General features: G+C 36.4%; 1 protein-coding gene across 3 annotated transcripts in view; it reads left to right on the forward strand.

The window, feature by feature from the left end:
- The window catches only part of COG2 (component of oligomeric golgi complex 2), a 70637-nt gene that overhangs the window by 32909 nt on the left and 14531 nt on the right, over positions 1 to 23197 (forward strand). For all 3 annotated transcript variants that reach the window (XM_069064894.1, XM_069064893.1, XM_069064895.1), the window contains 5 exons: positions 323 to 502; positions 6015 to 6139; positions 9541 to 9667; positions 16126 to 16265; positions 22724 to 22785. In XM_069064894.1, the coding sequence (XP_068920995.1) occupies positions 323 to 502; positions 6015 to 6139; positions 9541 to 9667; positions 16126 to 16265; positions 22724 to 22785 (634 nt within the window). The remainder of the gene's footprint in view (positions 1 to 322; positions 503 to 6014; positions 6140 to 9540; positions 9668 to 16125; positions 16266 to 22723; positions 22786 to 23197) is intronic.

Consider the following 23197-nt stretch of genomic DNA (forward strand, 5'->3'; position numbering starts at 1 on the left):
GTGGCCAACTTTAACTTTCAAAGGTTCTTGACAGAATCTTTCAATATATAATGATTATTTCTCTCTTTTTTTAAAATTTTGCTCTTCCCTCTATTTTGTGTGTGAAATTCTTGTTTGTTTTTCCAGGAATTTGAATAGCATTGTTGACTTTGACCATATTATGCTTTGTCTTGGGGCAGGAAACTATAAAAAAATCACTGTTAGCATTGTTGACTTTGACAATGTTATATTTTCTTGGGGCAAGAAGCTTTGTAAAAAAAAATCATTGTTGTAATCTAGAGGTTTGAGGGCTTATATTTTGCTATTTTTCTCTTTATTATAGCGTATAGCAGGTATTACAGCCATGTTGCAACAATCACTGGAAGGACTACTGTTAGAAGGTCTCCAGACATCTAATGTTGACATAATACGTCATTGCTTGAGGACTTACGCAACAATTGACAAGACACGAGATGCAGAAGCCTTAGTTGGACAAATATTAGTGAAACCATACATTGATGAGGTATGTGCACTACAAGATTTTTTATTTGGAAAATTCACAGATACAGATGTCCCCCGACATTCATGAGGGTTAGGGGTGTAGGACCCCTGCAGATGTGAAAAACCTTGAATTACTCTAGGCCTTTCTCTAAACTTTTATTTTTAATATTCTGGTCTTATTTATTTAACACACAAAACAAGTAAAACAATATTGTAAGTAATAATAAGTAAAACACCCATAAAAAAAGGTGCAATTTCTGTGTGAGAGAAATTAGTATCTTTTTTTTTTAAGCAATCGGGGTTAAGTAACTTGCTCAAGGTTACACAGCCAGTTATTTCTGGGTGTGGTGCTGAGTATCTGAGCCCGGATTTGATCCAGGTCATCCCAACACTGGAGCCAGTGCTCTTACTTGCTGAGCCACCTGGCCGCCCCAGAGAAATTAGTATCTCGCACACTGTGCAGTCTTCACAGCAGCTAATGTAGCTGCAGCAACTACTTCACAGATTTCCTTCTACAAAAAGTGCAAGATACAAAGATTACTGTGAGAGAAAGTCACGTGACTGAATCTGGCTGGTAGAAAGACAGAGAATGCATTCCCACAGAGAGTTCATAAATTTAACTGTTTATAATAAATTTATGTATGTATATATATTTAGGGTAGTAAATAATAAAATAGTTATATATTTATGACTTACTAATTTTTTTAAATTTTCTGTACATATGTGTGTCATCTGTGATTTTCTGCAGTATTCTACAAATCTCAAAAAATTTCCATTTAATTATTTACAGCCAACCCGCAAATAACCAAAACCACGAATGTCGAGAGATAACTGTCTAGAAAAAGGAGAGTTATAACAGCTCACATTCAAAATACAGCTAAAAATCAGTGATAGTTAAAAAGAGATGTTTTATTCAACCAAAATGATATCACAAAGTTTGTGCTTTAGATCCATTCACTTAATTTATCATTTCCTGGGGCCTCTCTTAGGGATGTCTTTTTTTTTTTTTTTTTAATTTTGTTACAATCTTAACAATTATTTCTAAAGTGTAAAATAGTCCACTTCAGAAAGGACTTCTTATTGCAGACATGCTGACATTGAAAAGTAACAGTTCATAGCAAGGTAAGCTGAAGAAAAACTATTAAAAACAAATGCAAGAATTCAGAAGAGTGGGTGGTCTGAGAGCTTAACGCAGGCACAAGTAGCTTAACCCACCTCGGAAGGTCCTGTCAGTACTGTTGCCTTCCAGATGATTTGATTTGATATTCATGTTGGTAACTGAGAAAAGAAAAGCCATTCAATCTTCTCAAGTTAAGGCCACGTTATGTTTGGTATCATCAGCTTACTACATTTTGGAGAAAGTGCTGCTAGTTAAGATAAAATGGTTATAATAAAAGTTTAGATGCTTATATGGTAAAGCCTCAAATTGTCAGAAAACTCAGCTATCTCTTAATGGCTCATTTCATAATAATTTTGGAGAGGTGAAGTATTCTATTATTGTGAACCTAAGCCAGACCTCACAGATTTTTGTCAACTAATTGGAAATCTTTATGCCATGTACTTGTCTAAAATATAACTTCCTACTAAAACTACAATAAATTCATAGTCAGAGTAGTTGGCTAAACAAAGGGTATTTCCATAAGAGGAGTATAGTATAGTGGGAAAAGGTCTAGACTTGAATTCACCTGTTCTAGTTAATTCCACTTTTTCTACTTACTGGCTGTGACCTTGGGTGTCTTACCTAAAATTGAGTTTTAATTTCTTCAGAATATAGATAATATTATGAGACCTGCCTACCTCACAGAATTGTTGTGAGGCTCAAAAGAGATAATGAATGTGAAACTTTGAAGGGCTATATAAAAGTGTGACAAATTTCTGTATCATTGCAGTAATTGCATTATTCATACTATGCCAATTAACTACATTTATTCTTTTTTTTTGGGGGGGGTAAGGCAGTCGGGGTTAGGTGACTTACCCAGAGTCACACAGCTACTAAGTGTCAAGTGTCTGAGGCAGCATTTGAACTCAAGTCCTCCTGACTCCAGGGCCAGTGCTCTAACCACTGTACCACCAACCTGCCCCCCAGATTTTCTAAAAATGCAATAAAAGTACTTAGGATTAAGCTACATATAATTTTTTTTCTAACTCAGGAAGTACTTCAACATCTTATAATCTCAAATTGCCATCAGTTATTGTATGATACCAAAAATGTTGGTTAAGCTGAATTGTATTGAGCCTATAAAAATCTTAGGAATATATATTATATATATATAAAAAATTTTTTTAATTAACTGTGTGTCTGTCTGTCTACATATCTGTGTGTATATATGTCCATAGCACTTATATCAAGATTTCATCACCTTCAAAACTAAAAAATTTTCCCTAGTACTTAAACTGAGTTGGCAGTGGATTCTCCCTTATCAGAAGTCTTCCAGCACAGGTCGGGTGGCCATTTGAAGATATGGTAGAGTGTATTCTCTTCTAGGTAGAGGTTGGACTAAGGACTACTAAATAATAATAATAGCTTATTTATCTAGCACTTTCTAGTTACTAAGAGAGCTCTTTTCTCACAGAAATCTTCGTGCTAACAGTCCGTATTCTCTCTGTCTCCCAGCCAACATCAAGCTAAAGTTGTCTTCAGTCCCTCATCAGCGGCCTTTATTAGAGTGGCCCATTCTCTAGCATGATTTAATTCCCAATTCTTTATGGCTGGATAATCCTCATTGAAAACAAAGTAAACAGATGCTTCCACAGTACTTCTTTGGATCTAAGTGATGAAAATAGCATTTTAGGAACCATTTAAAATAAAATCATGTACCACACTAGCAGAAACAAATGAGATTTTCTCTTGTTCTGCTTGTTTCCTTTTACGTTCTCTTTCATAACTTACTAGGAGAGAATTGGTGGTTGATTTCAAGCAATTTCTTTATCAGTAATTCTGAATCATTTTATTTTCTAGTATCATAGATTTAGAGCTAGAAGAAACCTTAGATGCTACCTGGACAACTCCGCTTTACAGTTGAGAAAGCCAGAGAGTCACAGGTAGTGAGTGACAGAGGGAGAATTGGAACCCAGGGGCACTGACTCCAAGGCCAGGGTTCTTTCCACTGTATCATACTACTGTCTCTAGATTTTGTTCCAGTTATTAATTTGTATTATAGGACTGAAAATAGAGAATTTATTCAAAAAGTGTTGACTACAAAGACCAAAACAAAATAATCCTCACCCTCAAATAGCTTCTACTGAGAAGAAATAACATGAACACAGATAAGTACATAGCAGGGTAGGGTATGGAGATGGCAGACCTTTTATTTCATAGGCCTAGGGAACTTTTCTTGTGGAAATTCCTCCTATCGATATAGATCAGCAACTTACTCGTCACTCTGTGTCTTAGATGCCTGCCTAATTGAGACATCAAGAGATTTGCCCATGTTCACACAGCTAGTCTTCCTGGTTCAAAGGTTAGTTCATCAGTAGTAGCTCCATGTTGCCTCTTAATATGATCCAAAAAATAAAAGAATATAATATAAAAAAAGTAATTTTGTGGGGGAGTACTAACAACTGAGAAGGTCTAAAAAGACCCCTTAGAGCATTTAGCTCTTGAGCTGGGCCTTAAAGGCAACTGGGTTTTCTGTGAGGAGGAGGTTCAATCCAGATATGGGCTATAGACATGGAGATAGGAGCTAGAACGTCTTGTGCTAAAATCACCAACTAAAATGTAAACTTTTTGAGGGCAAGAACTATCTTACTTTATTACATTTGTATTCCCAAGGTTTGATTAGCACAATTTCTACCATCTCTTAAGCACTTAATTAAATTCTCTATCTCTATTCTGTCAGTCTTTCTACAAAGTAGATTTGGGCCCTTTTGTGAAAGGCTTCAAATATCAACCTGTAGAAGGGAGTTTGCATTTTATTCTGTGGCTTTGGACTTTCAAATAAATGATTGTGTGTTAATGGGGCACCTCTTTTGTTCTAGGCACTGTGTCAGGCCTTTATCTAGGTACTGTGGGCACAAATGAAAAAATAAAAGTCACTCTGCCCTCAAGCTTATCATCTTCTGTGATTCTGTGGAGAATGTGGGATAAGGAGTTATGGTCACCCTGTATTTTAGAAATAACAATTTGGTAGGTGATGGATTGTAGGAGGATAGAAATCCAAGGCAGGGAGACTTATTAAGAGGCTGCTCAACTAACTAGTCTAGGTAAGATGCGATGAAATCCTGAACTAGTTGTTGAGGCAAAATCAACATAATTTGACAACTAATTGGATATAGGAAATGACAGAAAGGTAATAGTTAAGGAAGAATCTAAGCTTGCAAACCTGAGTGACTAGAAGAAGGTTGGGAAGATTGAGGACTAAGAAAAGAACATCAGATTTAACAAGTAAGGAGTCATTGGTAACCTTACTAATAGTAGTTTCAGTTGAATGATGAGATCAGAAGACAAAATGAAAAGAACTGAGAAATAAGGAAAGGAAATGAAGGCAAAGCAAGCATTTAACTTATTCTGTAATATGTATTGTTAAGGGGCCCCCTGAACTTGTCTTCTTGAGTTGCCATATTTTCTGCATACACTGGACCCCCAGAGTATGCTGGAGGCCCCAGACATGTTAAGGACAAAGCCCCACCTTGAGCTGACATAATTTGTTCTTTGAACTCTAAGCTGGACTCCATGTGTTTCCTTGGGAGTCAAGACAGGTGCCAGTCAGTCTGCACCACACTGAGAAACTGTTTTGTGTAGCTGGGACCCTTGTACATAAACAGACTATCCTGTCTTCATGGTCTAACAGTTCCCAAGGGAAAAGAAGCCTACTTTTGCCATTGCCTTTCCCCATAAACTTAAAATATCCAAGGCTTTCCCTGAACCACTGAACTCCTTGGTATAAGGAATTCCCACATGTATGTGCCTTTCTCTTTTAATAAATCTATGTCTCATGGACTTATGATATTGTTTTAGTTAACAGCAAGAAAGATTGCAATTGAAATTAAAGGAATATTTTAGATTAGGAATATCTTTAGTAAAATGTTAAACTAACCATAAACATATCCATTAAACTAATCAAAAAACTTTTTTCTCTCTCCATACTCACTCCATAATTTCTTTTTTTCTATTTCCTTGTCCCTCTATGGTCCAATAACCTTTTTTTCTGAATGGGGGCGGAGGAAACAGGGTAAGAATAATCACAGAATCATTCCCCAAGTAGAAAATTTGCAATGGAACATGAGATCAGTACCTAGCTCATTTTTTTTTCTGTCAGAATCACCAAGAGGTATAATGTTAAAGAGAAGCAGCTGCATGATATTTATTTCTGTAGGGTAGAGTTGGCCACTTGATGGGATAATGTTATTTTTATAGCTGTTCTAAGAAAACATTTGTGTGCTAACTATAATATTCATTGATTTGGGGGAGAAGGGTTAGATTTTTTTTTTGAGATTTTCACCATTTTTTGTGTTGTAAACTTCTCTATTGTAATACATCTGTGTAATACATCTCCATCTATTTAGATGCTTTATATTGTTACTTTTGCTGACAGGTGATTCTAGAACAGTTTGTTCAGTCTCATCCAAAAGGCCTTCAAACCATGTATAATAAGTTGTTGGAGTTTGTTCCTCACCATTGCCGCCTTCTTAGAGAAGTCACCGGAGGGGCCATCTCAAGGTACTGTAACTTTTTTAGCTTACCCCACAGTTCTATTGTCATGCTTGGATTAGATGGTTTCAAGCTGAAAGTATTCTTAACAATTTGTAGTTTTGTCGTTTACCATTAAAGTTGCTTCCTTTCCTTCTTTCTAAATTCTAAAACCTGTATTTGAGTGTTGCATCTATTTAAAAATCTGAGGTAGTGAATATTTTTATTGGCCTTTAAATTGTTATTATTATTTCTGATAAAAGACTTTAACTGAGACCAGTTTTTTAAATCACCTTTATACAAAATAACAGCAGCAGTCTGCTGAATTTAGGATGAGAATTTGCTAGAAATCAACTTATAAAATTATCTCACTCATTAAACAGCTAGCTATAATGACAGGACAATTTTCCTTCAACTTGTAGGCTTGACTAGCCCATTATTAGTCCTGAAATGCCAAGACTGAAGGTTTTATATTGTCTTTTCTTTTTTTTTTTTTTTTTTAAGCAATTAGGGTTAAGTAACTTGCCCAAGGTTACATGGCCAGTATTTTTCTGGGTGGGTGTTAAGTATCTGAGACTGGAATCGATTCCAGGGCCGGTGCTTTTACTCACTGCGCCACCTAGCCGCCCTTTATATTGTCTTTTCTGCTGTCTTCTCATTGTAATTTTAGTAACTGTAGCAGTTTATGAAACCTGAGGCATCAAATTGGTAGTGCCATTTATCAGATCCTTTGGTTATAAGGCTTCTATCAAAATGCTCCAAAATTTCCTCATATCTGTTACATTACCTTAACCAGGTCCTTTGCTTGAATGTACTTGTCATTTAGTTAACAATCATTTATTAAGTGCTTAGTGTCTTCTAGGCAATAGAAGTGCTAATGTGTGGAAATACAAGCAAAAAGAGTGAGAGCCCCTACCCTCAAGGAACTTGCTTGCATTTCTTTTTCCAGTATTTGTACTCCTAAGTATCTTTTTTTTTACAAAATAAGTTTTTATGAATGACTTTTTTTTAATAGTCTAATTACCCCCAACATTCCTTCATCTTATCCCAGAGAAGATGTTATATTCCATATAACAATATATTTTAGACACAAAAAAGGAAGAGGAAAAAAAATAAATCCTAGAATCTAAAAATATGTGTATTTTACAACACTTGAAGACTTCCCACCTCTGAAGAAGAGCAGGGTTGGGTGATTCCTAAGTATTCTTCAATATATTTTTCCATACATGAATGATCTGTATTCCATCAGTCCCTCTCTTTCACCTTTTCCAAGAATTTTTTAAAATTATATTTACTTCATGAAATCTTTTCATGAATAAACATGAAATATCTTCCTCTGCTCCAAGGCACAAACACTTAACTATGTACTTAATGTAAATATCAGTTTGTTCTTGGGCTTGGACCCCTGACTGTACATTAAGACCTGAATTCAAACCCAACCTTAAATACTAACCGGCTGAGTGCCCCCGGGCAAATCCCTTAACCTCTCTTTACTTCATTTTCCTTATCTGTAAAATGGGGGTAATAATAGCACTTCCTTCCCAGGGTTGTTGTAAGGATCATAAGATGATAATTGTAAAGCACAGTGCCTGGCACATAGGCAATGCTATATAAATGTATTATTATTTTCATCACAGTGTCATATGTCTTGTTTCATGTTTATCTTCTATACACACAAAGAATGATTTAAACATTGAAAGTTTAAATTCCTAGGGGATATTTTATAAGATCATATAATTTGGGTTTAAATTCCCAGGGGGTATGTTATAAGATCATATAATTTAAACCTGTAAAGGACTGGTGAATATCTACTCCAACCCCATAATTTTACAGATGAGAAAATTGAGGTCTGTAGAGGTTAAGTGATGTTTACCAATTTCACATAACTAACAAGAAGCTAAAACTTAGATTATCATTTATAAAATAAAATTTTATTTATGTTAATATACTGTCATTTGCAATTAACTATTAATAAGTAGTAATAATGATAGTGATAAAAATGCTTCTAAAGCTAGCAAGCTTTATTCTCTGAAGATTGTAGATTGACTTAATTGACTATCTACTTGCAGGTATGTTACATGCTTTTAATTTATTTTTAGCGTTTCACTTGTTACTCTTTCAATAAATTTTAATTCTTTCTTTCCATTTTTAATTATTTTGATATCCAAAGCCAGAATAACAAAATCCTCCTTTTCTCTTTAGCTTCCAAATTTCTTAATTTTTTATCTACTTGTAGTTAAAGATGTAATACTCGGAAAATTGCTGCTCTTTCCCCCACCCCACTTTTTGTATTAGTACCTGTAAAAAGTGCTACCCTTTTTTCTTTTAAGTGCTACCCTTTTTGCAAAGCTGGAATATTATGAAGAAAAAGGATGGAATTTTGTCACAGTACTTTAGTACCATTGGCAAAATCTTAACAAACCCTATTTTAGGAAAACAGTTTTAACTATAAGACATTTATTTTCCATTTTGTTAAAATAAGTCCAATTTTCCTGTTTTTGCTTAGAAAATACCAAACTAGAACAAAAAACTCATTAGATACAGCAACTCAGTGTCCAGATTGTGATGATTGCTGTTTATATAAAAGATAATAGTTTCAGAAAAAAATTATACGTTGCTTTTTATGTAGAGAACTTGCTAATTAGAAGCACTGTGTGAAAGAAATTTGAATCTGTTTTTCCCTATTTCTTTAAGGACAATATCTGTCAAAATTTTGCTTGACATACTGGTTCATTGGCTTTTAAAGCTATATAACCTGCAGCATACTTGTTGATTTGGAGGAAAGACATAGCAGATAGCTATAGTGTAGTGGCCAAACCACTGGATGTGAAGACACATCTGGAGTTTGAATTCGAGTTACAACCTTGGACAAATGAGTGAATCTTACTGGACCTCCTTTTCCTCAGTCACAAAATGAGGAGGTTGGATGAGATGATCTCTCTGGTTTCTTCCACTTCATATCCTATAGTACTATGAATTAATAGCAGTTTGAACAAGTTTTTTTCGTAGTGGGGCTGTATATTTTCTATGAAAATGTAACAGCAAAGTAAATTTTCAGGATATGAAGTGGTAGTGACATTCCTAAAAGTTTTTAAAGTTCCTGCCCTTCATTAGTCACTGGCTTGCAGTGAAATCTGGATTAAGCAGTTAGCACTCTTGAGCGTAAGGTTGTAAAGTAATAGGAGGGTTAGGGGACAGACTAAAACTGTCATATTTGAGAATAAGGCTGTGACCGAAAAGCCAAATTGAGATTAGGGGAGAGGAGCCAAAGTACTTGTAACAGGAGGGTAAAGAGAGAGAGAGATCTAAACTGAGTTCTAGAGTGAAGGACATTTAGTAGAAGCATCACTGTAACATTTGCCTTTTGTATGAAGAAGAGAGATATTCTAAATTGGAATGTACTAAACTGGAATTTTACCTTTATTTCATAGTGAAAAAGGTAATACTGTTCCTGGATATGATTTTTTGGTGAATTCTGTGTGGCCAGAAATAGTGCATGGTTTAGAAGAGAAACTACCTTCATTATTTAATCCTGGGAATCCAGATTCATTCCATGAGGTAATTTTTTTTAAAAAAATTAAGTATTTTGATGCTTCTTACAGTTCTATTTTGAGGGTGAAGGATTTAAAAATTACCATGTCTTCCATTTCATTTTCTGAGTGCTGTGCTTCATTAAAAGAAAAAAAAAAGAAAAAACTTTGCTATCTTATAATCATACATTTATTGTAAATGGTACAGTTATGCAAAAATTTTAAATCTAGATTTAGATGTCTAATACTTTGAAGGAGTAGGAACAATTATAATTTGACCATTTGTGGTATGAAACAGATAGCATAAAAATCATGTATGTGTAAGTATAAATTAAGTTCCTTAAACTTTTTTAAAGAAATCTACTATGTCCTTAAGTATTTTGAATTTTTAGTGGAAGCATTTCATTTTAATGTATTTAAATGGCCTTCAACAGCCAATACCTTTTAGAATTGATTTTCAGATTTGGAATTTTGTGGAATGTTATGAGATTAAATCAAGAAGGTAAATTATATATTATTGTAGAAACAAAAATGTTGCCTTGTTACCTAAATGTGAATTGTTATCAAGAATGGTAATCCAAGCTGGTACTAGGAATTCCTCAAAATGTATTAAGACTAAAATGATAAAAGGGCTGGATCGGTTGCTTAGTATTACAGTTTTAGTAATGTAATAGTATCTGTAAAAATGCAGAGGCATTTCCTGACTTAGATCATAGAAGTATAGTATCTGAGTTGGAAGGAACTTCAGAGGTCTTTCGGTACAACCCATACCTGAACAAAAATCCCCTCTAATAATGGTGATGCTGATAATAACTGAAATTTCTCTAGAACTTAGGGCTTGCAAAGGACTTTACAAATGCCTCATCTTATTCTCAAAAGAAATGTGGGAGGTAGAAGCTTTTGTTATTGTTATTATTCCCATTTTACAAATGAAGAAATTGTGGCCAACCGAATTTCAAGTGACATGCCCAGGGGGATGCAGTTAAGAAATGTCTGAGCTTAGATTTTAACTTAGATCTGTCTTGACTCCAGGTCCTACCTCTGTCCACTGAAACTCCTAGCTGCCCACTATAAAAAAGGATCATTAAAACATTGCTTGATTTCCATCCCATCCCATTTTTTATAGCTCCAGTTGTTAAGAAGTTTTTTTTGTTTGTTTTTCCTTTCATCAAACTGAAAACTAACTGTAGTGTCTACCTGTTTTTAATTTTGCCTTTTGGTGTCAAGTAGAAGAAATCTAATTCCTCTTCCAGATGGAAGTCCTTCAAATACTTGATTATCCTTCAAATACTTTATTATTAAATCTGATTACATTTTGAATCTTAACTCTCTCCTAAAGTTAACTATTCCTTTTAGCTCCATGTTACCTGCAAATGTGATAAGTGCACCATCTATGCCTCCAAGTCATTGCTAAAAATGTTAAATGACATAGGACCAACATCAGATCACTGGGGCACTCTATTATCAGTCAGTTTCTAAGCTGACAAAACCATTAATAATAACTCTTTGAGTTCAGTCATTCAAACAGCTTCAGATCCACCTGACTGTAGCCTCCAGCTCGCCATATTTTCTGCAAGAATAGCACCATAGACTGTCAGATACTTAAAATATACCAAAGTTAAACATTCTTCTGATCTCACTCTCTAGTACTACTGTCAAAAAGTGACACGAGGTTAGTTTGGTGTGTCTTATTCTTGATTAGCCATGGGCCCTTTGTGATCCCCAGTTGCTTTTAACTAACTTTTAATGATATGCTCTAGAATTTTGCCAGTTATCAAAGTCAGGCTCATTAGCAGAGTTTTTAGAACCTGTCCTTTTCTCCTGTTTGAAAATTACAAATTGCCCTTCCCTAGTCCTGAGGCATCTCTTCCCTTCTTAATGATGTTTCAGAAATCATTGGCAGTGGCTCGTCAATCATATCCACCAGATCTTTTACTACCTTTAGTTCATCTGGGCCTGCTGAATTGAAACTATAAAGAGTTACTTATTTTATTATTTTAGGTTTCAGCTCCCTAGCCATTTTTGTCCTGGTCCTTTTCAGTCCAGAAATTATTCTCTTTTCATAGAAAAGAGGAACAAAATAAAAGTTGAGCAGCTCCTTTCAATTACCATTTATACTAATCATGGTATCTACCCTGAGCAGAGATCTTTTCCCTCTTTGATCCTTTTCTTTTACCCATTATATTTTTTTGCTTTTTGGAGGACAATTGGGGTTAAGCAACTTGCCCAAGGTCACACAACTAATTTTTGTGTTAAGTATCTGAGGCTGGATTTGAATTTAGGTCCTCCTGACTCCAGGGCCAGCGCTCTATTCACTGCACCACCTAGCTGCCCCTTACCCATTATAGTTTTTCAAAGCCCTTTTTGTTTTTGTTCTTAGTTTCCCTTGCCAGCCTCAAATTTTCTCAGATTTAGCTATGCTTTTGTATTCATCCTTTGTTACCTTGTTCCTATTTCTATTATAGAATCTATCAATATCTTTAAAAAAAAAGATCCAAGTTAACCAAGTAATTTCCATGTGCATTCACCTTGGTGTCTTTTGACAAGTCAATTGACCTTGTTAGACCTCAGTTTCCTCATCTGTAAAAGGAGAGGTTTGAACTGGAAAACTTTTATATCTCTTCCAGTTCCTGTTGCTTCCAGTTCCAAATTTGTGATTCTTTCGTTCCATCTGGACTACTTTCATTAGGATTCTACCTAAGTTCTTTTTTTGAACCCCATAAAATGTACATTCTGAAAATCTAGGGTATGTATCAAATTTTGCCCAACTTTTCTTTCCTTTTTCATTAATTCCAGATTGGTACTATTACTTTCCTCCAAGGTTTCCATTATTTCTTCCTCCTTCAGCCTAATCTTCCTTTTATTGAGAATCAGGCCCAGAATAGACTTTCCCTTTTTTGTTTCCTCCAACTTTTGAATGATGAAATTCCTATTAGTTGGTGCCAAGAAGGGAAGGAAAGAGAGACAAAGACCTTTAACGTATACAAAACACTTGTTGAAGATAGGCAATAAAATTATTTTCTTCATTCTACAGATAAGCAAGCTGAGGTTCAGAGGGATTAAAGTAACTTTCTCTAGATAATATAACCAGAAATTGTCATAGCTGGGATTTAGTCCTAGGTCTCTTCTAACTCCAAATCCAATGCCCTTTCTGTTTTACAGTGCTTCCTCACCCTGAAACTCAAAATATTTTAAAGTACATGGATGGAATTGCATTGTTTTATTGCTATTTGATAATGGCCTTATAAAAGAACATGCAAGTTTTGGGTGATATTCTACTTTATATTTAGGGAGTAATTATCTGAGGGTTTAGCTCAGAGAAGAGAGGGTCATACTTTTGACTCCTTTAGCAAGTAGTTCTCCCTCAGATGACCTAAGATCAATCCTTATTGTGGCTCAGAAATGACTCTTGAGTTTTTGAGGCTTTGCCAGTAGGTAGCAGTCTGATGGTAGACTGTGTCTGCTCTCCAAAGCCTAATCTCACCAAGTATGAAGATTCTGTGCTTAGAAGGCTGACCAACTTGTGAAAGATTATTTGACCTCAGTAATCCATAATGAGCTCCTCACTTAGACATTACAATGCCTTTTTCATATTCCCCTAATCTCCATTTAAAGTGAAGAGTTATATTTCTCTCTAAGGGAGAAAAATGGAGTATGAGGAAATCTTAGTATAAGAGTTTCCTGCTGTTATAGGTCATTCACAAGTTAACTGCTCCAGGATTTGTTTCTCGCATTCTCATCTCCACCACCAGCCACTCACATGCTGTTCTCTGGAAATAAACTACTAGCAAGAGGAAGTACACTCCTGCCCCCATTAGAGTCTTGCCAGTACATGCCTTTCCACCCAGTTTTTCCAATGCAAGTGGCAATTGGACAGTAGGATGAAGAGATAACGAACCTAAGGCTTTGCTCCTCAGACTTACCCTTTTCTCACCCTCCTTTGTTGAGGGGTTACTCTCTTTAGGAACCTCTTTGGGATGAGCATCTCTTTTGGCTTCTTTGAAGCAAAGGGTGGCATAAATAAGTGCCTTTCACAGCTTCCATAGGATTTTGGCCCCATTCTACTTGATCCCTCTTCAGGCATTCAACTACAGAAATTTTGAGTAAATTTTTGTCGTGCTGAACTTCCAAGCCATCACTAGAAACTTTATAACTAATATAGGACCAGCTTTAGCATGACAGGGAAATTAACAGCTTCTCCAGGAAGAAGACCAACCCACTCTATATCCCTCTTGTTACAGCATTTTTCCAATAGGGAACAAGGTAGCTTCCTAGCTACCTAAATTCCTGCCTAAGGAAGTCAGATTTCTAGGTCTGGCTATCTGAGCAATAACAACTCTGTGAGGATGGCAATTTACCCTTTAAAAACATTTCTTCAGGGGTGGCTAGGTGGCGCAGTAAATAGAGCACCGGCCCTGGAGTCAGGAGGACCTGAGTTCAAATGTGACCTCAGACACTTAACACTCACTAGCCTTGGGACCTTGGGCAGTCACTTAACCCCAATTGCCCTGCCTTCCCTCCTCCATAAAGCAAAAAAAAAAATGCATATTTCTTCAGTATTTTTTCGCTACACAAAACATCCTCTCCCCTGTGCCTCCTTGTTAGCTCACTTCAGTACTGAAGTTCATGAGATAATCACTAAGCTACTTTGCCTTTCAGCAGTCTGGCATCTCTGTGGTACAGAAGATGCTATTCTATTTAATAATACAGATTCCCTAAAGGAGAATTTAAAGACATATATAACATCTGCATTTAGTCAGAGTAGGTAGCCCACAATGATAAATGTATTATATCTAAAAACCTAGGATGAGAGCAGTGACCACAAGAAAGCAACAAAAAGCAGGTAATTATAGTTTGTTTTATTGTGATGCTGCAGATTATAGTGTGGCTCTAAAATTATGTTGTTGAAAGCCACCCATGAGCTCAGTCCATCTGTTCTTTTCCCTCTCCCAGAATGTCCTCCTGCCTCTGCACCAGTCCACCTCTTTGAATTTCAGCCAATATTTATTAGGCACCCACTGCTTGTAGAGTGCTATGCTTAGTTCTGAGAGTAACTGAGAATGCTAATACACTGTTCCTGCCATCAAGGTAGTAGGGCAGCATGGTATACACACAATTATACAAAATTGTTCCTCGTTATAATTGATCATATTTTACTTAACAGTTTACAGAGTATTTAATTCCCAGAGATAGGTGGTATAAATATATGTATTATATATAATATAGTATATCTATAATATACTATATTATATAATATGTATTTTATATGTAATATGTATTTTATTAACGTTGTAAATATATATTTAATTCTCAGAGATAGGTGGTATAAATATTATTACTCTCATCTTACATATGAGGAAATTGAAGTTTATAGAGGTAAAGTGTCAGAGCCAGGCCCCAGTCCAGTATTCTTTCTACTCCATCATACTACTGTTCTTGATAAATGCCTGAGAGCGGTACAAAACAACTGCCTATCAGGGCAAAGGGTTGTGAAACCATTTGTAAAAAAAAAAAAAAGATGACATTCAAACTCAACTGTAAAAGTAAGGTAGAGTTTCAATAGATGAGAGGGCATTTCAGGCCAACAAGCATCGTAAATAGAGACAAGGGTGTGTAAGTATCACACAGAGAAAGGAGTAACTTGGAGATAAACTGGAAAGGTAGCAAGGTGCCAGACAATAGAAAGCTACTATATTTGATAGGCAGTTGGGAAACTTGGTCAGTTTTGAACCAAGAAGATCAGATCTTGAAGAAGGAGAGAATAAATAATGGAAGAAAAACTACTTAGGGGAGGATATTACCCTAGTCTAAATAGACAGTCTACATAGGGGCAACTAAGTGGCACAGTGGATAGACTGCCACGCCTGGAGCAGGAAGCCTCATCTTCCTGAATTCAGATCTGACTTTAGACACTTACTGTGACCCTGAGCAAGTCACTTAATCTTGTTTGCCTCAGTTTCCTCATCTGTAAAATGAGCTGTAGAAGAACATGGAAAACTACTCTAGTATCTTTGCCAAAAAACAAAAACAAAACAAAACCCCAGTGGGTTTACAGAGAGTCAGGCACAACTAAAAAATGACTGAACAACAGCAAAAGATGAATTGTAGTAAGGTCCTGTACAAGGACCACAGTAGTGGAAAACAGGAAGAACATTCACTACTGCCTTCTTGTTCCTTGTATTGTGTTTGGGTAGAATAAAGTGCTCTCCTTCATGTGTGTAGATAATACTACTATCCATGAGCTTCAGCCTATTTTTCTGGTAGTTTTAGTGAAGTCACCTTAATCTACGCTTCTTCAATTTCATTTATGGCCAGTGGCACACATTATGAACAGAGACTTAAGTAAGTCTTCTTTGCTGGAGAATGAATTGTATTGACCCATGTTAGGCCTGGATTATTGCTTTTATGAGTGTATTTCACTAATTACATGTTGTTTAGGGATTGAAACTCAATTTAAAAGATTGGGTTTTTTTGTTTTTATTACAGAAGTACACCATAAGTATGGATTTTGTCAGAAGATTTGAGCGACAGTGTGGATCACAGGCCAGTGTAAAGAGATTAAGATCACATCCTTCCTACCACCGTTTCAATAACAAGTGGAACTTACCTGTTTATTTTCAAATAAGGTCAGTAGTTAAATTCCACCACCCCCCTTTTCTTATTTTGAATTTAGATGTCAATCAGGAATCTTGTCTTTAATCAGAGCTGCCTTTATTTGTAGTTATCAGCTTTCTCCTTTTAGTGATAAAGTTTAAAGTCTGTAAAAATTATCACCACTGCCACCTAGATTAGATGAGATAACACATGTTTATCATGCCAGACAAACACAACATGCATATGAATATCAAGTACTTTGCTAGGGGTTAAAGAACTAATATAAAAATGAAATAGGGCCTACCCTCAAGGAGCTTACATACTACTAGGGAGGAAAGATTTACACTGTAAATACAAATATATGTATAATAAATGCAAAGTAATTTCTGGGGAGAACTGGAGTATTCACATGTGCAGGTGAAGTATTCAAGAAAGGAAGACCTTTTAGAGAAGGTTAAACTTGAACTGAATTTTGAAATTAGATAAGGATTCCAAGAGGCAAAAAGGAGGAGGGAGAGCATTTCAGGCACAGCCTGTGCAAAGATAGAGGCAAGAGATGGTATTTCTTATCGGAAAAACATCTTATATGTCAGTTTAGCTGGATTATTGGACTGACAGGGAGAAAGGTGGTATCGGTCTGGAAATACAGGTTAGGTTAAAGCCAGATTTCAAAGAATGCTTACTACTAAACAGAAATGTGTATTTTATCCTTGAGGCAGTCATATTCTGGTGAATCTTTATAAGTCAGGGGAATGATGTGGTCAGACCTGTGCTTTTAGGAATATCAGTTTGATAGCTCTGTGGAAAATGGATTAGAGCAGAGTGAGAACCAGATACAGGAAAACCAACTAGGAACCTCATGCAATATTCTCAGCAAGAAGAGGTTATGAAGGCCTGAGACAGATGCAAGAGATGCTGTTCACCAAGCCTTGGCATTGGATTGGTTTGGGAGATGAAGAAAAGTAAAACACTGAAGATGAATCTGAGGTAATGAACATGGGTGACTGAAAGGTTAGAGATACTCTGAACAGAAATAGGGGAGTTATGAGGAGAAGATAATAAATTTTGAGCTGCTATTTTGTCTCAATTTTCACTCTATCCTAGATGAAGATCATACAATTAGAGGCCATACATTCTAACTTCTGTCCTTCTGCGCTCATTTTACAAATTATGAAACAGACACAGAAGGAGGTTAAGTGACATTCCCAAGGTCACATAGTTAATGTCTGAGGACGGCTTTGAACCTAGGTCGTCCTGACTCCCAAATTCAGTGTCCTGTTCATTATGCAGTGCTAAAATAGCTGTTTCCTTCCTACCTTACAGAGATAATGAAATGATAGATAATATAGAACACACAAAGTGCTACCAGACATTTAAAACGGCATATTTCACTTATATTTTCAGTTTTTATTTTATTGGGAGTTTTTTTTTGTTGTTGTTGTGTGGGGCTTTTTTGGTTTGTTTTTGCTTTTTGGAGGGGGGGAAAGCAGGGCTGTTGGGGTTAAGTGACTTGCCCAAGGTCACACGGCTAGTACATGTTAAGTGTCTGAGACCGGATTTGAACTCAGGTCCTCCTGACTCTAGGACCAGTGCTCTATTCACTGCACCACCTAGCTGCCCCCAGTTTCTATTTGAATTATAAGATATCCAATAAAAGGGAGCAGCTAGGTGACACAGTGGATAGAGCATCAGTCCTGGAGTCAGGAAGACTCCTCTCTGTGAGTTCAGATACAGTCTCAGACGCTCACTAGCTATGTGACCCTGGACAAGTCACTTAATCCTGTTTGCCTCAGTTCCCTCATAAGGTGAACTGGAAAAGGAAATGGCAAACCACTTTAATGTTTTTGCCAAGAAAACCCCAAATGGAGTCATGAAGAGTTGGACATGACTGAAAAACAACTCAACAAAAAAAATCCAGTAAAAGATTCAAGCTATTTACTTTTACTGAATTTGATTTGATACTGTAACTTATTATTTCAATGCTAATAAAACTAATTTTGAGAAATTTTAGTCTTATTCTGTTCTTCTGCCTGCTTTTCTAACAGGCCTAGAAAATAAGACCATGCATGGGCCAATGAGATATTTGTAGTGTAGCTGGTGTTATGAAACAAGTTCTAAGGATGTTTAAAATCTGGAAAATTAGATAAAATCTTATTCATAATATTGAATAAATAGATATTAAGGTAGCATTTACTTGATTTTAGAATCAGAATCTTGGAATTGAAATAGATCTAGAAGTCATCTATTCTAATCTCTTATCCATGATAATAGTACACCCCCCCCCATAATGACCCATTAGGCCTATTTCTTCCTTATTGCTACTCTTGTTCCAAACATACAAAAGGCTTATTTTGAATATTAAGCATTTTTTCCTAAGTTGAATGTCATTCTAGATAATGCTCTTTGTTGTCCAGTTGGCCCACATTTTAAAGCTCCATATTAATTTTAAATCTATCTTGCTTTCCTTTTTCATCTATTTCTTCTACAAACCAGTAGCACTGAGCCACTTTACCAGTATGATGGCACTGTCTTGACTAATTAATAAAAGGGAGAAATTTGGGATGAAAAGACTATAATTAATAAGTGCCATTGGAAAAATTATAAATACGATTAGATGTAATTAAGATACACTTAGAAAACTATCTAATTAGGTAATTATAGCTTTCATCACATGATAAAGTTTATTTTATTTTTTTTGCTTTTTGGAGGGCAATTGGGGTTAAGTGACTTGCCCAAAGTCACACAACTAGTAAGTGTGTCAAGTGTCTGAGGTTGGATTTGAACTCTGGTCCTCCTGATTCCAGGGCTGGTGCTCTATTCACTGCACCACCTAGCTGCTCCCACATGATAAAGTTTAACTAATATTTTACTACCGTGTTTCCCCGATAATAAGACCTATCCCGAAAATAAGCCCTCCCCTTACTGTGTAAGATTCCTCTAAAATAAGCCCTCCCCCGAAAATAAGCCCTATTGAGATTGTTACTGTAGTGAAGGTGATCCCCTGCTCTACACGCTACATTACGGTACCCTCTGTATGCACCGTCCCTCCCCCCCCCCGTGAAACACACACCGCGCTCCGAGCTGCATCCAATCAGAGCTGCAGCAGTGAGCGCGTCATCCTGTTCTTCCCCAGTGATTTGCTTATTGAATAAAGGTACATTTTTTTGTTCACATTTACCTGTTTATTAAAATTGCTGTCAATGTTCATTAAAATAAGCCCTCCCCTGAAAATAAGCCCTCTGGTGTTTTTCTGTCCAAAGAATTAATAAGACAGTGTCTTATTATCGGGGAAACACGGTAGAATACTCTGAGAATTTTATCTTTTAAAGGGCTTTGATATCTTCATTATCTGTGTTTAGTGTCCTTCTACCAGGTAGAGAAGAAAAAAAATCACAGAAAGAGGAGTATGGTAGCAGTGGGGAAACTTGTATTATAATTGCCTGTCATGATTGCAAATGTAATTTTATTCTTAATAATTGAGTCCCATTTATTAGGGTGAAATGTGTCTTGTCAGACACAGAAGTATGTCTTCCCCATTAAGTTGGCCCAGAACATGTTTGTCTTTCAGTGAGAGGTCAAGGAGTTATTCATTTGTTTTAAAAATTAATGTATCGAATTGGAAACAGTTGTGTCATATGAAAATTGTATGAGGTGAATTTAGGGCAAATTGTTCTTTCATTTCATGGGCAAATTTTTAAATATATTAAAGGAATATTCTGCAGTATTACAATGTTGTAAAAGAGGAACCCCAAGTTATTGACTTAGCATAGTCACGGGAGCTAATCAGACTAAAAGCATTCTCTGTCATTTCTGTTCTTATGTGTTGTTCGTTCTCCCTTCCTTTCCCTGCACAGCCCCAACTCTAAATCATTCCTTCATAAACTATTTCTTCAAAGCTCATTCTTCTGCTAATAACCTTCCTGAGGGGCGGCCAGGTAGCACAGCGAGTAAGAGCACTGGCTCCAGTGTCAGGATGACCTGGGGATCAAATCCGGGCTCCAGACACTTAGCACCCACCCAGAAACACCTGGCCGTGTAACCTTGAGCAAGTTACTTAACCCCAATTGCTTAGCGGCAGCCAGGTGGCTCAGCAAGTAAGAGCACCGGCTCCGGTGTCGGGACAACCTGGGGATCAAATCTGGGCTCAGATACTTAGCACCACACCCAGAAATAACTGGCCGTATAACCTTGAGCAAGTTACTTAACCCCGATTGCTTAAAAAATAATAATTATAATAACCTTCCTGAGACTTACCTACTATAGGCTACTAGGCTCTTTTCAACCCTAGGATACCAATGATGTGTGCCAAGCTGGGTCAATCTCAATGTGATGTCCTGGTTTCTCTCAGAGCTGTTATTGAAACCCTGAATTATAGTTGAACAACAGCACTTTCCCCCAGAAGGCTTTTGTTTTCCCCAAATTCCTGGCTTAATTAAACATTACCTGCACAGCTAAAAATAGTCGATTGATTTTTCCACTTACTATTCAAAGTTCACAAAGATTTTTATTTTTGTTACATTTTTCAATACAGTGGTTTATCCACTTAAAATAAATTTCAAGTAGGACATTGTGGCACATTGCTCATGATTTTTATCAGACGTTGGATTGTTTATTAATGAAGAATGACAAGAAGTTCTGCAAACATGGTTCTGTTCATAGTCACTGTGCCATGTGATATACTTCAGGGTCATTTAAAGTGAACCTAAGATTGAGATCGAAGGCATTTTGTTGAAATTTTTGTGTGGAAATACTGATTCCAGTATTGCACATTCTGTGTTTTGGTTTTCTTTTTTTCACCTTAAATGTTCTTTGCAGTTAAATTATAGGTGTATACTATCTTTGTGTGGTGTCCCTTTCCTCTTAGGGTTACTTGAATTAAAAATGAGTATCTTTTCCACCTAGAAATGTGAGCCAGCAGTTAGTAGCCAAAAAATGTAATGCAATTTGGGGCTTCGTTGAGAGGTGTGGGGAGGAGCGCGCGAGCACACGCGCGCACGTGTGTGTGTGTGTGTGTGTGTGTGTGTGTGTGTGTGTAGAGAGAGGGAGGGGGAAGGAGGGAGGGAATTAGAACATGAGAGTGAGCATACTTTTATAAATAAGAAGGTGGTGGTTCTTGTCATGCCCCAGATTATCGTGGTCAGTTCTGAGCACCAGAATTTAAGGTTGACATTGATAAAGCTAAAGAGCACCCTGAGGAGGCCAACACCATGGTTTACAGACCTTGAGTCTGTGTCATTAGAATTGGTTGAAGGAACTGGGAATGTTGAATCTCAAGAAGAGAAGACTCCAGGGAATATGATGGTTATCTTCAAGTATTTGAAAGCCCGTCCTCTGGAGGCATATCATCTTTGGCTTCTGGAAAAACTTCCTAACAAGTAGAGCTGTACAAAATTGTAATAGGTTGCTTTGAAAGGTGAGGAAGTTTCTCTGCTCCCTCCTCCTGAGATGTCTTCCAACAGAGTCTAGATGACTGCATAACAGAGATGTTTTAGTAGTGATTCCCTCAATTATGAACTGCATTTAGATGGCTGCCAAAGTCTGTTCCTGGTGTAAAATGTGTGATTCTGGTTGCCTTCACTCAGACTAAATTCTAGGACCTTATTAAGCTTCCATTTTAGGAGAAAATAAGATAACTTTTTCCCTTTTCCTTAAACTAGTACTTCTGAGCAATTGCTATTTTCAGAGTAATTGATTAAATTGCTTGAGGTCTTAGAGTATAAGTTAATAGTTCACTGCTTACCTTTAAGGAGTTTACATTCCCCCATAAATGTGTGCAGAACAAGCTTTAGCATCAGTGGCAATATAATTAAAAGCAAGAGGAATATAATCCAGAGACCACAATAAAAGAATTATTTTAAATACTAGTGTGTTCCAAGAAGCTGTTTTTAACACTTTACAAGACTTTTGGTATATTTGTTTTAAACTCATTTTGATGTCATTCTAAACTATATTAAGTACTAATCCCTCAGGTTATGCCAGTCCTCCCTTCTGTAACTTTCCCCCAAGTAGCCCCTGGCGCAGAATGTTGAATATCCCTCCAGTAGGAAGGTCCAGCTCCTCCTCTACATCAGTTTAGGATCAGCTTCAAATAGTATTAAGCCAGGAGCCAGAAAGTCAGTTTTCTGTTTCTGGCTCTGCTACTCATAATGTGGCCCAAGCAGGTCACTTCATGTTCCTGAGCTTCAGCTTCCTTGCCTGTAAGATGATCGGATGAAATTGGATCTGAGGCAACTTTCAGTTCTCACATCCTAGGGTCACTGAGGACAAGAGGAATTGGACAGTTTTTGGCACTGCTGATCTATACATTTAGGGAATTGAAAGAATAAAACCTACAGATTTGAATGGAATAATTGGTATATTAAGTCCCATCTGAAGCTTGCTTTTTATCTTCATGGAGCTACATGACCATATAGGTACATTTTGTGTAATTTAAAGATTAACATGTTTTAATTGCATATTATGACTATCCTATTCTTGTTCTTCATATCAGATTTAGAGAAATAGCAGGAGCTTTAGAAGCAGCACTTACAGATGAACTGGAAGAAGCTCCAGGTAACTTGCTTATAATATGTAATTGACAAAATGTGACTGAATTTTAAATGTTAGTAAAGGTAAACAAGTCATCTAGACCTTAATATTCTTATGATATTTTAAGAGCTAGATACTTAAGACACTCAGGTTGTTTATAAAAAAAATCTTTAATACTTAAAAAAAAATTTACCTGGCAATGTAGAAGCCAGGAGGGTCCATTTCATTGCTGTTTGCAAATATAATCTAATAGAATTTGTATTCTAAATTTACTACATAAAAATGTGGCATTTCAAAGAGTGTTATAAATGTCCATTTTTCATAGAAAAAGTTATTAGATCATTACAACTAAGCATAAATGTCGATTGATCCTCTGTTTTCTAATACAGTAAGAGCCCTTGGCTGGTGGTATTCTAAAAATGGGACTAGTATAGAA

The sequence above is a fragment of the Petaurus breviceps genome, unplaced genomic scaffold (assembly GCF_028583685.1).
Source record: "Petaurus breviceps papuanus isolate PSGF00001 unplaced genomic scaffold, PetGlider_PUasm1.0 90650, whole genome shotgun sequence".
NCBI classification, from domain to species: Eukaryota; Metazoa; Chordata; class Mammalia; order Diprotodontia; family Petauridae; genus Petaurus; species Petaurus breviceps.